The sequence below is a fragment of the Festucalex cinctus genome, chromosome 17 (assembly GCF_051991245.1).
Source record: "Festucalex cinctus isolate MCC-2025b chromosome 17, RoL_Fcin_1.0, whole genome shotgun sequence".
Taxonomy (NCBI): domain Eukaryota; kingdom Metazoa; phylum Chordata; class Actinopteri; order Syngnathiformes; family Syngnathidae; genus Festucalex; species Festucalex cinctus.
The window spans coordinates 9560613-9574193 of record NC_135427.1 but is presented as its reverse complement, the minus strand read 5'-3'; the positions used below and the strand labels follow the sequence as shown (position 1 = coordinate 9574193).

The window sequence follows — 13581 nt, the reverse complement described above, 5'->3', positions numbered from 1 at the left end:
GAATGGCTGCGTCTCATTTGCTTTCCTGGGAGGTGGCGGTGGCGGCGGGCGCGGGGGGGGGGGGCATCGAATCGTGTGTCCTCTCTTCTATTTCGATGCTCGAAATCGTGACGTAATTTCGATCGATTTCGATAAAAAAATCGAAATCGTGACACCCTTATTCAGTACGTGTCCTGCATGAACCCCACAGCTGGAAGTTTTACCGTCAACCCACGGCTGCAGGTATTCCGACATACTTTTGCAATTTTCACGTTTCTTACCTTTGATTTCCTTATTTTAAATGTACTTAGTTTTCATTCATTTTCAGGGTGGTTGTATTAGTTTTAGTTATTTAAAACGTGCACGTTTAGTATTAGTTAGTTTCAATATTATTTTTCATTTTTTATGTGTATTATGTGCACAATATTTAAAAAACACCATTGAAAAATAAACTTTTTTTTTTTTTTTTTTACCTAGTATTGCAGTTCAAAGCAGGTGAACCAGGTGAAGGTGTTTTTCTATTGATTGCTGCTCGATGACGTCACTTCTGTGTGACTTGACACACTTTTAAATCTTTGAAATCATCCCCATGTATTAAATTAATTAGCAAAGTCTAAACGGGCATTTTCAGTTTTAGTTTTGTCAACATAAAATGTAGTTTCAGTTACATTTTTTTTTTTTTTAAACATTTATTGAATTATTTTTATTTTTATATATCGTTAATGATTTTATTTTAGTTTTAGTTTTTTCGTTAGTTTTCAAAACTAACCTTGCCATTGTTATATTGGAAATGTTTTGTGTTTTGGAATTTATTTTGGTCAGCATTAAAAATAAATAAATAAAAATGTTTTACAATCACAACCTAACTTATATAAAATAAAGTAATAATGTTTAAAGGGATACTTGACTCATGAAACAATTTTCATATTTTGTCTCGAATGAAGTCCAACATGTTGACTAAATACCTTTAAAAAGCAATTTTTCTCCTTGCTGTTGAGTGATGATGTTACGGGTACCGGAATGCAGTACCCGATGGCAGTTAAAGGTTTACCTGTAAAAGAGGTTAAAGTTGTGAACAATGCAAGACCACGACGCTGCTGTCTTTCGCCAGTTCTCATCGGCTCTGAGAAGATTTATTTACATATTCACACCAACTACAATAACCCAAAAATACACAGACTTATCACTATTTGCTTCATCCCATTTCTTAATTTACTCAGCATATACAATACTGTATTTCTATTTGCCTATCTAGACATTCACATTCTCTTTGTTCATAAAAAACAATAACACAAACATTTCTGTTACCATGGTCTTCAATACAAATCAACATCCACACACATTATACTGTATACCTCTTTCAATTTCAATTTCCTAAATAAAGCTTTGGTTCACACTTCTATATGCATCAAAGTGCATTCATAGCTTAAGATGCTAGCGACATCTATGGGACTAACACATAGCAACAAGTACACATACATGTAATAAAGATTTAACAATACAGTATACAATAGTTAGAAAAGTTAAGTTCTTATTGCTTTTTAAACAGTCAAAAGAAATATACGTTTACATAAATTGAGCCAGTCATTCGCCAAATCAAAACCCCATTCAAACGAAAATGAAATAACGCCCAATTCGGTTACATTCAATGCACGGGTAAAGACGCCGCCATTTCACTACTCGACACTCGGCAAACGACGACGATACACAGCAACTGTACACGACGCATACGGCACGTTTCAATTCGAAACTGAAATACAACATACACAAACATATCCGAACATTCATAAACAATTTTAAATCCTGTACCCACCTGTAAAACAGGTTAAAGTTGTCAACAATGCAAGACCACGACGCTGCTGTCTTTCGCCAGTTCTCATCGGCTCTGAGAAGATGGCCGCGCGCATGCGCCCCATACAACAGTGTCAGGCACGCAACTGACCCGTGGTCTTACACTGCCACCTATTGACCAAGATAGGTCATGTCTGTTCTTCACATTAAATTGAAGGACACAAATGCACATTACAAAGGAAATCCAGATACTAAAAAGTTTGGAAAAATAAACATTGTGATCACACTCCGTGGGCATCACACTGACATCACCCGTGCTAAAGAAGTTCGGTCACAGCCAATCATGGCTCGCCTGTTTTCTGGGTTTGGTCAGTAAACTGAGCCATGATTGGTCGACTTGTTACCTACTTCCTCAGCACAGGTGATGTCATCATCAGACGACGGCAAGTAGAAAAAACAGTTTTTATTAATTGTACCTGAAAAATAATGAAGTTATCAAATTCATTCTCGATGCATGCATGTTTCTACTGCATTTTTCTCTGCAGCGCCACTTCTCGGTCATCGGCTTACCTTTCCCCGCAGCCGACGCCCTTGCAAGCATATACGCTTCAATTTGATCCCAGCACCTCCAGAAGGATGCGTTCGCAAGAGCTGCCCCGCCCTGGTCCGGTTATCGCTGGCCCGGCATCAAAGCGTCGCTTCCGCCTTCCTGCCCACTGCGCTCAAGTTCCACGACATCTTCAACCTGCGGGACCTCGCCAACATCTTCCAGGTGGCGCGCAGGCGGCGAGCGCTCGATCGGAGAGGGAATTATTACTTGAGAAGAAGGCCCACAGGTTCATCTGGTCACCATGCGATGTCAGAGGTCACCTTCAGCACTGTAAAGTCATTTTTATTGCTCCGCTTCCCACGTGGAACGAGCCAAGCTCGTCTCACTAATTTTTCATTGAAATGATTATTGATTTAATGGCGTCGCCCTGAAAGCCAGAAATCAATCTCAAACATGTCATGGATTTGCACTGGCGCGGGTATTTCTGATGACTTCATGTATTTAGAGAATATAATAATATCCGGGCACAAAAGCTCAACTTTCAGGGCAATATTTAAGTGGAAATATTCCACGCTTTCATGGAGGGCAGCTTCCTTGATTTAACACACTCCATTGTATAATTAATGCCTCAAGCCCCTTGGTTATGGGAGCTTCAATTTTCATAAATCCACCTAGGAATTTACCTCTGAAGTCTTATTATAATAATACGATATAATACAATATATAGGTGCACGATGCTATAATCATCATTTTAATGCCCCAATTAAAAGTTGGTGATACAATAGCTGAAACGTGATTACTGCAATTTCTGGTGAATATATTAAGATAGTAACATCCGTATAAAATGTATTATTAATATTACTACTACTCATTATTTATGAGTGCAGGTAAGGCAATTTATGAGCCAGTCCTCCAATTAATACGACCGCATAGGTCGTTTTGAAACGCGCCAAATTATGACCAAGTGTTAAGTATTGAAGTTTAGCGACCACCAGCGCTGGACTGCCACCCAAAAAAATAATAATAATAATAATAATTGTCCCTGGCATTTTGACCCATTTTCTAACATGTAGTTTGTTGATTTTGTTTGATGTTTCAGTTTGCTATCTGTATTTGAAGTGGATTTCGGACTGGTCCCTCGAAATTGTCTCTTGGGATAAAATGTAGGAACATTGATTAAGAAATAGCAATTTGTAATATCATTTAACAGGCATAATCTAGTGATACAAATACAACTAATGTGCCAAAACCTTTACATTTCAGTCACTTTAATACACATCATTGACGTCAATTATGAAAATCCAAGTTTCAAGACACTTTGTGTTTTATAATAATCTCATTTGCATGTTACATTTTGCAGCATAGTCATATTGTTTGCCAAATGGCAGACTAATGACGCTCATTAGAGAAATGAAGCAGCTGTGCTAATGCTATGTTAGCCTCTCCTGCTTCGGTCACATGACCGTTAGACTCATCATCATCATAATCCTGACTGTGTGAAAATATCATACCATCCTAATTTACATGCACGTTTTCCATTTATATGGCAACATTTAACTTGATGATTTCTTAGATGTTTACCAGAAGTGCAGAAAATGTTTGCTGTCATGGTGACATTTTGATTGAATAAAATATAAGCATCAAAAGTCCCCCCAAAATGTACCACCAGGAAAATATTGGATCTTACTTGCAAATGATATGGCAAAGTTAAGTCTGCTAATGAGTTTTAAAGTTGACGATGCTAAACTTTGAGATGTGACATAATTAGCTTCCCAAAGCTGGAGCCCTAATGACCCCACGAGAAGTTGGAGCACATCGTTGAGTGGTGGAACGTCCAATAGTTTGCATGCAGTTTCCTCTTAGTGCACTTTGAGAACATTTTAAAACCAAGTGACGGATTGTTGAAGCTTATTCAGACAAGATGTTAGGAAAGTCACTATGAGGACTAACTGTAGCTATATTATTAGAAACAGACATGTTTCATTACAAAAAATACAGAAGCTACATCATGGATTCTTTTCAGAATGTCACTGCGGACTTGAATTTTTATGAAAAAACATGTTTCAAAATATAATAGAACATATGAGGTGTGTGTTTATATGTACATTGAAACATGACTGTCCATAAAAAATCTTCAGTCCACAGTGAGCTCATAGTTGTTCATCGTTTGGCTCTAATACTTGTGGACAGATAAGAAGAGGTTGGCACCCTCGTAACTCTCGGCGCTAATTGGCCACAGTTGTTGCACGTTCAAAGGCAGGAAAGTGGACTGTATAGTCTGCAATGACACGACAAAAGGCTTCAAAGTGACCACTTCATTTTGAAAGTCGGTGTTGTGGTCGTTTGCCATTTCAGATGTTTGCCTCGGCTGAAATAATTAGTGGACTTTTTTCTTGAAGGCAGAAAACTGAGCAGCTATTGCAGATCTTCTTCCTCCATGTGTTCAGCCTACACATCAGGGAAGTTCCGTCATTGCTGAATAATCCCAGAGATGGGATCAAGTCTCAAGTTGTTTTCTCAAGTCCGAAAGTCAATTCTCAAGTCACGTCACCTTATCAATGCATTCTTACATGCAGTGAACCACCAAGCATCGGAAAAGAAGAACAGATGGAAACGGGCACAAGTCGCATGTCCGCTTTGCACATTTTCACTTAAATGTGCTTTAAAAATGGTAAAGAAATGGATGGAAAGCCCGCGACCGACTGGAGTCGCCCTCGCTGCTTAATTCCACTAATAGGGCAAGAGGCTCACTTTGGCATTGGACTGGAGCTTTGTTAGCTCTGTGGTGACCGCTGGGCATATCCAAAGTCACGTCTGCTCCACTTCAGCTCCTCAATGAGCTCCTCAAAGAAACGTGGCGCAAAACGGAGGACGGGTCAGACTCGGAGACTCGGAGGTGATGTCGGTATGATGACGTGTGGAGAGGCAACAGCTTGGAGTTGTTGTGGGGCTGTCGGGGGGCTTTCAGAGCTGCTGTCAAGCTCGAAGGAAAGCGTGCTCACACCGGCAAAACAAAAAGACAGATACATGAATGGAAACCAGCATTTAGGAATCAAGGACAGGACAGGATGAGGATGAGGATGAGGATGAGGATGAGAGAGCTTTCACGGCAGGGAGGCGAGGGAAGAAGAAACGTTCTCAGTTGGTGCAACAAACAGATGCGCGCTCTGCTCTGTTTTGTCACTTCCTACAAAATGCAATGCAAACAAACGCAGGATGTCCAAGAGAAACTGCAAAATGCCTGACGTTCTATTCCCAATTTCCCATCACAAATAATCACATCAATTTGGGGCGTCAAAATGAGTGTGTTCATATTGAGTCCTTTCAATTCTTTCAACACGTGACTACTCGGAAAGCTTGTACTGGAACAATTCCAGTCGCAACGCAAATGTCAAAATATATTTGTGGAGACTGGGGTCACCTTTTTTACAATATTCAAAACGTGCAGAATTTATTGTGCTGTTTAAAAAGGTCATGTTAAAGCTTTTTCGACATCATACAAAGGGCCCTTTTTGTTGTTTTATTCTGGACCCCTCCACAGTTTCTTTGCTGAGGGGAGGGGCGGAGTTTTTCTTCACTCATTTGAAGTCACGTCTTCGTTTGTCAACTGTCAACACTTTAACACAGATGCTGCACTTACACTTTGGGCCAGAGGTGGCAGTCATGAGTACAAACTGCACAATGATCCTTTCGAGAGTAGATAATAGCTATGAATATAAAAAGAAAAATGGACTGAGCCGTCAGCAACATCTTACAAATGCAATTATGCCGTTTCGTGGCAGAAAAATGACCTGAACACAAAGAAATATGCTATCTATCCTGGTTTCCTTCCACATTCCCAAATTGGTTACGTTTTACAGGGATACATCTAAGGTTATTATGAAGCTAGCTAGCTGTGTTACATAAAACAAAACAACCTGGAACCTATCCCAGCTGGCAATCGGCAGTAGGCGGGGAACACTCCGAACTGGAGTTCTACTTTGTCCTTTACATCTTTTATTCAGAATGCAAAAATGGTGCTTGCTATACAGTATATGTTTTATGACTACAATGTTTTCAGCATCGCATTATTTGTTTTGCTCACTTAGAAAATGTGGGCTCCAGTTATTCACACCATTAGGCAGTGAAATGAAGCAGAAAAAAAAGATCTATTAAAAGTCAGTATTAGATGATTCATACAGCACTCGCGGAAAACATCTCGATATCAAGTAGTGGCAACAATTTCAGCTAAGTGCGAATCTTCAGGACACACAAACTCACTTTTCATCTGGCCCATAACAAAATTACTTTTTTGGGGTTCAAATACAAAGGATCAGATTAAACTGGTTTAGCCTTCTCCATGATATGAGATGATTCTGTTGATTGGACTTTTAGTATCACAAGAGGATCTTGTCAAAGGGCTTTCTGGATTTCTGTTTAGCGTTTGCATGTTGTGTTTACATGCTTCATCCCACAAGACAAACATTCATGACTTGAATTGTGGAAATGGGTGAATAGGAAAACAGAGTGAAAGTTCTCTTCAGCCTCGACTGGGATTGGCTCCAGTAACCTATGCAAGTTGGTTTGATGCTGGATTACATCTGTAAAATGGATTTGAGTACCGCCACCAGCAAAGAGAAATGAAGCCCATTTAGCCTTCGGTTCCAATCAACAGGATCGTTATCAGGCTTATGCAGAGCTTGCTGATGAGCTGATCATGTGTCAGCTGTGTTGGAGAAGGGAAACATCCAAAACCTGCAGGACCACCGATTTAGACATTACTGGTCTATGTGTATTAGGCTTGACACGATTTTTTTGATCGCTCATCGGTCGAGTTTGAGAAAAATGAGAATCGATTTGATCAGAAGATTGCGCAATATGTTTAAAAAAACTCATTTACTTGACAATTGACTGCAAGCAATCTTGGGTGATGCGGACGGGGCCGAGCCACAAATAACAGAAACCGTCACAATTTGGAGGTGGAGTGAGAGATGTGGCCCCAAATTTGAGGAGTATGATCAGCTAAAGTTAGCATTTAACTGAACAATTGTTCGTATTTAGCTGAGTGTGAGGCAGGTTTTCACAAATGTTCCCATGCATGCTGCTGGTAAAACCATCTCCACATGCAATAGTGCCGTAACAAAGCAAAGAAGTGGCATTATCGACACGCCTAACCTTCGCCGCGTTTCCCACCTTTTTGTGCTTTCAAATGCAATGGAAACGCTAAGCTCCCTTCTCTACCTCTTCAGTACCGCTGAGTGTCTGAAAACCCCTCTGGACCTGCTGAAAATCTACCTGCACGAGTCCAATCGCGTCTACGGAGACAATTAGCTTGTTGAGGAGCAGGACTTGCGGCTCTTCGATAAGCTGCAGGCAGACGCGGTGGAAAAGTTCTTTCAGGTAAGTTTTTGACAAAGTTTGGAGAAGAAAGACGAGGGAGGGGAGGTCATTAGGCTACCTGCTCCGAGGCATCGGTGAGCAACAGCCGAGAAGAGAGATGGGAGGAGGGAAAATCAGGCTCAGCGAACGGGTGGAGAATATTAATATTAACGGGTGGTGTGGGGGTCTGCGCTGTCAAGCCCAACAAATTGGAAAACATTTGAGTGCTTTTCTGTCCTCTGCTCGCCTCACTACGCTGCCGGCGTCCATCGCATGCACACGAGTCACACCACAATAAGGAACTTGACAGCATCCGTGTACGGACACTCGATGACGGTATTGCAGCACAACACGCTCCGGACTTTCAATTTCTTTTAACAAGCAAACAAGCAAGACTTTAGAGACACTTTGGACAGCGAGGGAGGATGCCAATTTATGTACATTTAGATGCGAGTTATTGGAAGCATTGCACCAGAGGAAGTTGGCAGGGAAAACAAAAGCGAATGTCTCCAGTGAGATATCCGGGCAGCCGATAGTTGCTGAAGTGAAAACGAACTAGGTCACCCTCTGCGCCGCGACCACATTCAGCTGTGCCCCTGTCCAAACTGTTTAAGCTTAACACTAATGTTATGCTGACGAGAGCCGTGTGCGTGCGTGCGTGCGTGCGTCCCTCCCTAAGGACACGGGGGAGAGTGTGGAAAAGACCCGGAAGACGAACCGGTACTGCCACTTTGGCCTTGGGGAGTCCAGGTACATGGCTGTGGAATCCTGGAGCAGCCTCAGTAAAAACCTGCTGGAGGTGCTGGACAGCTACAATGAGGTCAATGCCGCACTCGACCTGGTGCTGTTTGAGGATGCCAGGGCAAGATTACAAAACCCAGGGCGACCAAAAAAAAAAGAAATACAGATGAAGTGTTTCTGTCACTTTCTCAATTGTCTGTCAAGGAGATTTTTGCAGGTATTTTAAGATGAATTTGTTTTATAGACTTTCACAAGTTACTTGCAATGGTTGACAAAAAGACAGCAATAGAGTTTGCCAATGAGGGTTAGGGGGTTGAATCTGTTCAATTCATTTTTAATTGGTTTATCATATGAATCGCGATGACAACTGTGTGATTGACCGACACATGGCCCAATCAATTTTTAACCCCCCCCCCAAAAAAAAAGAAAGAAACGGGACGCCGTGACGGGACCTGTGTAAAAATGGGGCCGGCGAAATCCACCAGAACTCGAGTAAAAAAAAAAAAAGGCCCAAACTGGACTGTGCTGTAATGAACTTGAGGCCGTCGCGGTTAAACCTGGACGGGACACATCCTGATCCAGATGGTGTGAGCGGGCGGCATGAAAGCCAAGAGAAACAAACGCAATGTCCCATCGTTGCATGGCATTTTTCCGTTTCCTTGATGAGTCACATCGCTATGACGGCATTCCTCCTCCTTACATTTTATCTTCCACTTGCACTCATCCGACTGTCGGCACCTCCGCACGCAGCTGCCGTATAAATCGAATCCTGGCGTCTCCACGGGGTAACGCACTGCTGGTCGGCGTAGGCGGAAGCGGCAAGCGGAGTCTGACCCGACTGGCTGCCTTCATCTCCAATCTGGAGCTTTTCCACATCACCTTGAGGAAGGGTTGCGCGATCGCAGACCTCAAAGCAAGCGCACGGCAAAACACAAACAAGCTCGAGTCGCCGTTGGCGTCACAATGCCGTGCGCGCGTTTGCCTCGTTGGCATGTCAAAACCAACGAGTTGCATAATCCCTCCGATATCGAAAGGCCGTGCTTGGAATTGACGCGGCGGCCCTCGCCCGCTTGCTGCACAATCTGGCATCGCTCTACATCAAAGCTGGCGTGAAGAATGTTGGCAGCGTGCTCTTAATGACCGATGCCCAAGTGGCAGACGAGAGGTTCCTCGTTCTGGTCAACGATCTGTTGGCATCGGGTAACGGCAGGCTTCGCTAATTACACATTTTGCGGGAGAGGAAGCCAACATGGTTGTGGTGCCATCTTACTGTTATTTCATCCAGTTCAAGTTCAAGTTTATGTATTTAATACCTTTTGGTAGTCAGCAGAAAAACTAAACTACAAAACACTGCAGAGCGGCGATGACGTGTGTCCTTGTAAGGACTTCATAAATCGAAAAATGCCAGCAATTTTCTGATTGAATGTAGTAAGGGTTTGGTTTTTATTTTTATCGAGGGGCTTAAATATGACTTCCATTTCGTCGTGGTGTTGCAGTGGATGAAAAATGGGAGGTGGGCTGTGGACGCAAGTGCTTGAAAGCAGACAAGGCAACGCAGGGGTGAAGGGAAACAAATGTATTTATTTACAAGAAAAAAAGACGACAAGTCCAGGACATGCAACATGAGACAATGAACCGTGATCAGAAGCCAGGAAGTAAATGGAAGCAGACTGATGAGGCGCACCTGGAGAGACCCGATTGGCTGCTCGGACCAGATGGAGGCAACCATTTGATGACCGGACACAAACAGGACTTGACAAACGTTCTGAAGAACATGAAACAAAGCCAAAATGATTTCAAAGCAAATCCAAAAGTTCAGCAGAAACACAAATCGTGACAGGGTTAATAATCGTTTTTTTATTGCTCGGCTCGCATTTTAACACACACTGCTCAAAACGGATTGACGTGCGCACCTCTGATATTTCCAATGCCTGAATAACGGAAAGAGTCACAAAGATCCTGAGAAGAAAAAAAGACTTAGTGAAAAGAATAAGTGAAGAAGTGGTGATCTTTTGTCACTCCTCCGCATCCTCCTTAGGAGAGATTCCGACCTGTTCCCGGACGATAAGCGCAGAAGATCTTTGGTACGGCGCTCAGGATTGATGTATACTAGAGAAAACCGCTGGAAGTTCTTCAAGGACCGCGTTCGCAGACGGCTCAAGGTGAACCAATCAGATACTCGCACGTGTACTGTACAAAGACGTGCGTGTGTGTGTTCTGTTACTGTGCATTTCACAACTAATGATCCCGAGAAAGTTGTTGTCAGTGGCTCTCCTCGGGGAAGGCGGGGGAAAGTTTGCTGTTAATTTGTCTCTCAGAACCTGCACCTCCGTTTGATCTCCATCTCCTCCCGATATAGCTTCAGTCTGCTGCCTCGCACCTCATTTAGGATCAGGGAATACAAACATTTTCATGGATAGGTAAACGTCTGGCTGGAAGATGAAGCTCTCCCCACACAATTTCCCCCTTTTGTCCTAAATCACTGGTCGGACTGGGAAAAGCTGCAGTTTAGCCGGAGCTGATTTCACAAACGTTGAAGCGTTTTGTTCCCGCTTGGGGGCCGGCGAATTCCAGGAGGGTTGCTTCTTATCCCGTCGCGATTACCATGCAGCCGCATCGCCGTCCATATCGGCTCGCTATCTCGCTCCCAAGGTAGAGGAGCCAATAACTGAGGAAGGCAATCCCACTTGCAAATGATCTGTCGGAATACGTGAGAGTCTCGTTTGGTGTTAGGAAGAAGACATGACGGTTTTGGATGTGCAATATTACCGGACGCAGCGCATTCTTAGTCAATACACCCCATTCTTCCTGACAGAAATGCACGTAAATAACCGGGATTGTAGATACTATTGAAGAAATATTCGTGTGGTTTTCTATTTTTGGAAGTCTGGTATTGATTGACACTTTTTGCCAAAAAAAATCCTCCATACTTTTCAAAGTAAAATTTCAGTTAAAGGGCTACCACATATGAACTTTTTTAGCCGTATTTTGTCCAATGAAATGCCCTTTAAAAAAAGAACAGCAAATGAGAGAAGTAAAAAAATCAATCAATGTATGATCATAAAATGGAGTCGTTTTTATATTTCTGCTTTCCCCCCCGACTGAGCCAAACAAATCCTTCAGATAATGTCAGATTTGTTTCCAGTTCTGCGAGTTTCGAGGGGTCCTTTGAGTTTGCCTTGTGTATGTTTGTTTCTTTAGCATGACGGAGCATCTGGTTGGGATTCACAACAAGCCAGCTGTTCGTCTCCAATCAGCTCGGCGCAATCTTTTCATTCACACGCCTGCCGGAGGCTGTTTGCTTAATGATGTAGCTTCTAATCATTTCTTCTCTCGTTCCCATTTTTCATGTTGATTGTCGGGAGTGCTAATCATTGGAGGATCCAAACTCATACGCTGCGTGTGTGTTTGTGATCTCGCAGCAGGAAGTTCCCTGCTGTGGTCAACTGTACATCAATTGACTGGTGCCGCGGCAGGCGTTGGAGTTGCTCAGCTTCAGGTTCCTGCAGGAAGTGGACAATATCGAAGTAAGAGCTGATCATATTCTCGTGAGAATTGGCTCCATTTCGAAGGACTCTCGTTTTCATGTCTACAGCCCCAAGTGAAGGAGTCCGTCAGTAAGTTCATGGCATACGTCCACACGGCTGTCAAACGAGTACTTGGCCAATGAGCGGCGCGACAACTGCACCACACCCAAATCCAAGTCTGCTGGGACAGACGAGTAAAGACCTCAGCAGCAAAATGGAGCGGCTGCAGAACGGCCTGCACAGGCTCAACAGCACCTCTGCCCAGGTACGTTTCTGGCAATGCACATTCCTCTTCTTGCCATGGAAGTTACTTTCAAAAACATCTGACTTGAGGATCAAAACAATGGCAGCTCCACAAATGATAAAAATCGAGGTTGCCACTGCAGCAGTTTGATCAAAACAGGACCACTTTATTAAAAGATCAGGTTTTCTTTTTTGTTGTTGTTGTTGAGTAAATGAGTCAGTCACCGCTTTGAAGTTGATTGCCTCCAATGACGTGATTTTGTTGAAAAGGCCACGTAAACATGTGCAAAAGCCCGAATATGCTCTAACTCGGATATTTGATCATAGAAATGCGTATCAGGTTTCCTCCTTTGAGCACAACTTTGCTTTGTGTTCTGCACATACACTATTTGCAAGTAATCTTGGTCTGAATGTACTTTTGGGCATGGCGGCCATCTTACGTTGCCACTAGCCAAACAAGCCTCAATTGAATCTTTGTAAACCTAAAATGTAGTTTCAGATAGTTTTCATTTTTGCCAAACAAGAAAACTTGTCCTTGTTGTACAGCAGCTTGCAGTCGAGTCATTATTGCACTTTTCCCACTTTGCTATTGCAGGCCAAATCATTTTTGAAGCGCTGCAAGCGCTGTGCCTCAAAGGTCCCAAAATATCTTATCTGATGGACACTTTTGAAAAAACAGATTGCGATCCTTGCTGACGGTGCACAAATTGCTGCCTGTTGACAGAATTCTTCATATTTCTTTCTTTGTATTTTGTTTTGAAAAAATCAATCCCTCTAATTTCAAATATTTGCCTCTGAATACTTTTTATAAAACGAGTACACCAAAGTTTGAGATGGCTTCAGATGACTGAGCTGGATACTTAAATGTCGACATGAATCTCTACAACTCTTGATCAATGTTTCAGCGTAATAAAAAAAAAAAAAAAATCAATATACATTTTGCTGTAAAAACTGAGGGCAATTCCTTTTTGCTGTCGACTGAAACCATTGATGTTTGATATCGACAGATCACATGAGAGATCAACATCGAGGCTTTTAGTGATTTGTAACAATTCAGAAGATAGCAGCTTTTGTTGAAAGCCAAACATTGTATCCAGAAAGGATTTTGTTAACTAGCAACCCATTCAAAAATGGAAGAAATAGTTTTTTGGGGGGGGTTGGTTGCGCATTGGGACCTGGAAGCATTTATGCCAAAGAGTTCCATCTTTGTCTCATCAGACCATAGAATGTTATCTGTCAAGGTCGAAGGGTCCTTGGAGTACATTTGGACCAACTCCAGGCGGGCTGCCATATGCCAATTATTAAAGAGTGGATCCACTCTGGCCAAACGGGCCCAGTTAGTAGATTGCTGCACAGATGGTTGTCGTGTGTCCACAGAGGAATGTTGGACTT

General features: G+C 42.6%; 1 protein-coding gene across 1 annotated transcript in view; it reads left to right on the top strand.

Moving 5' to 3' along the window:
* dnah9 (dynein, axonemal, heavy chain 9) overlaps nt 1-13581 on the top strand; it is an 82044-nt gene that overhangs the window by 35181 nt on the left and 33282 nt on the right. The window contains 15 exon segments of the mRNA XM_077503459.1: nt 156-222; nt 2316-2412; nt 2415-2542; nt 2577-2582; nt 7541-7699; nt 8358-8560; nt 9170-9334; nt 9498-9625; nt 10463-10581; nt 11593-11606; nt 11800-11882; nt 11885-11946; nt 12015-12070; nt 12072-12119; nt 12121-12211. Coding sequence (XP_077359585.1) covers nt 156-222; nt 2316-2412; nt 2415-2542; nt 2577-2582; nt 7541-7699; nt 8358-8560; nt 9170-9334; nt 9498-9625; nt 10463-10581; nt 11593-11606; nt 11800-11882; nt 11885-11946; nt 12015-12070; nt 12072-12119; nt 12121-12211 — 1426 coding nt within the window.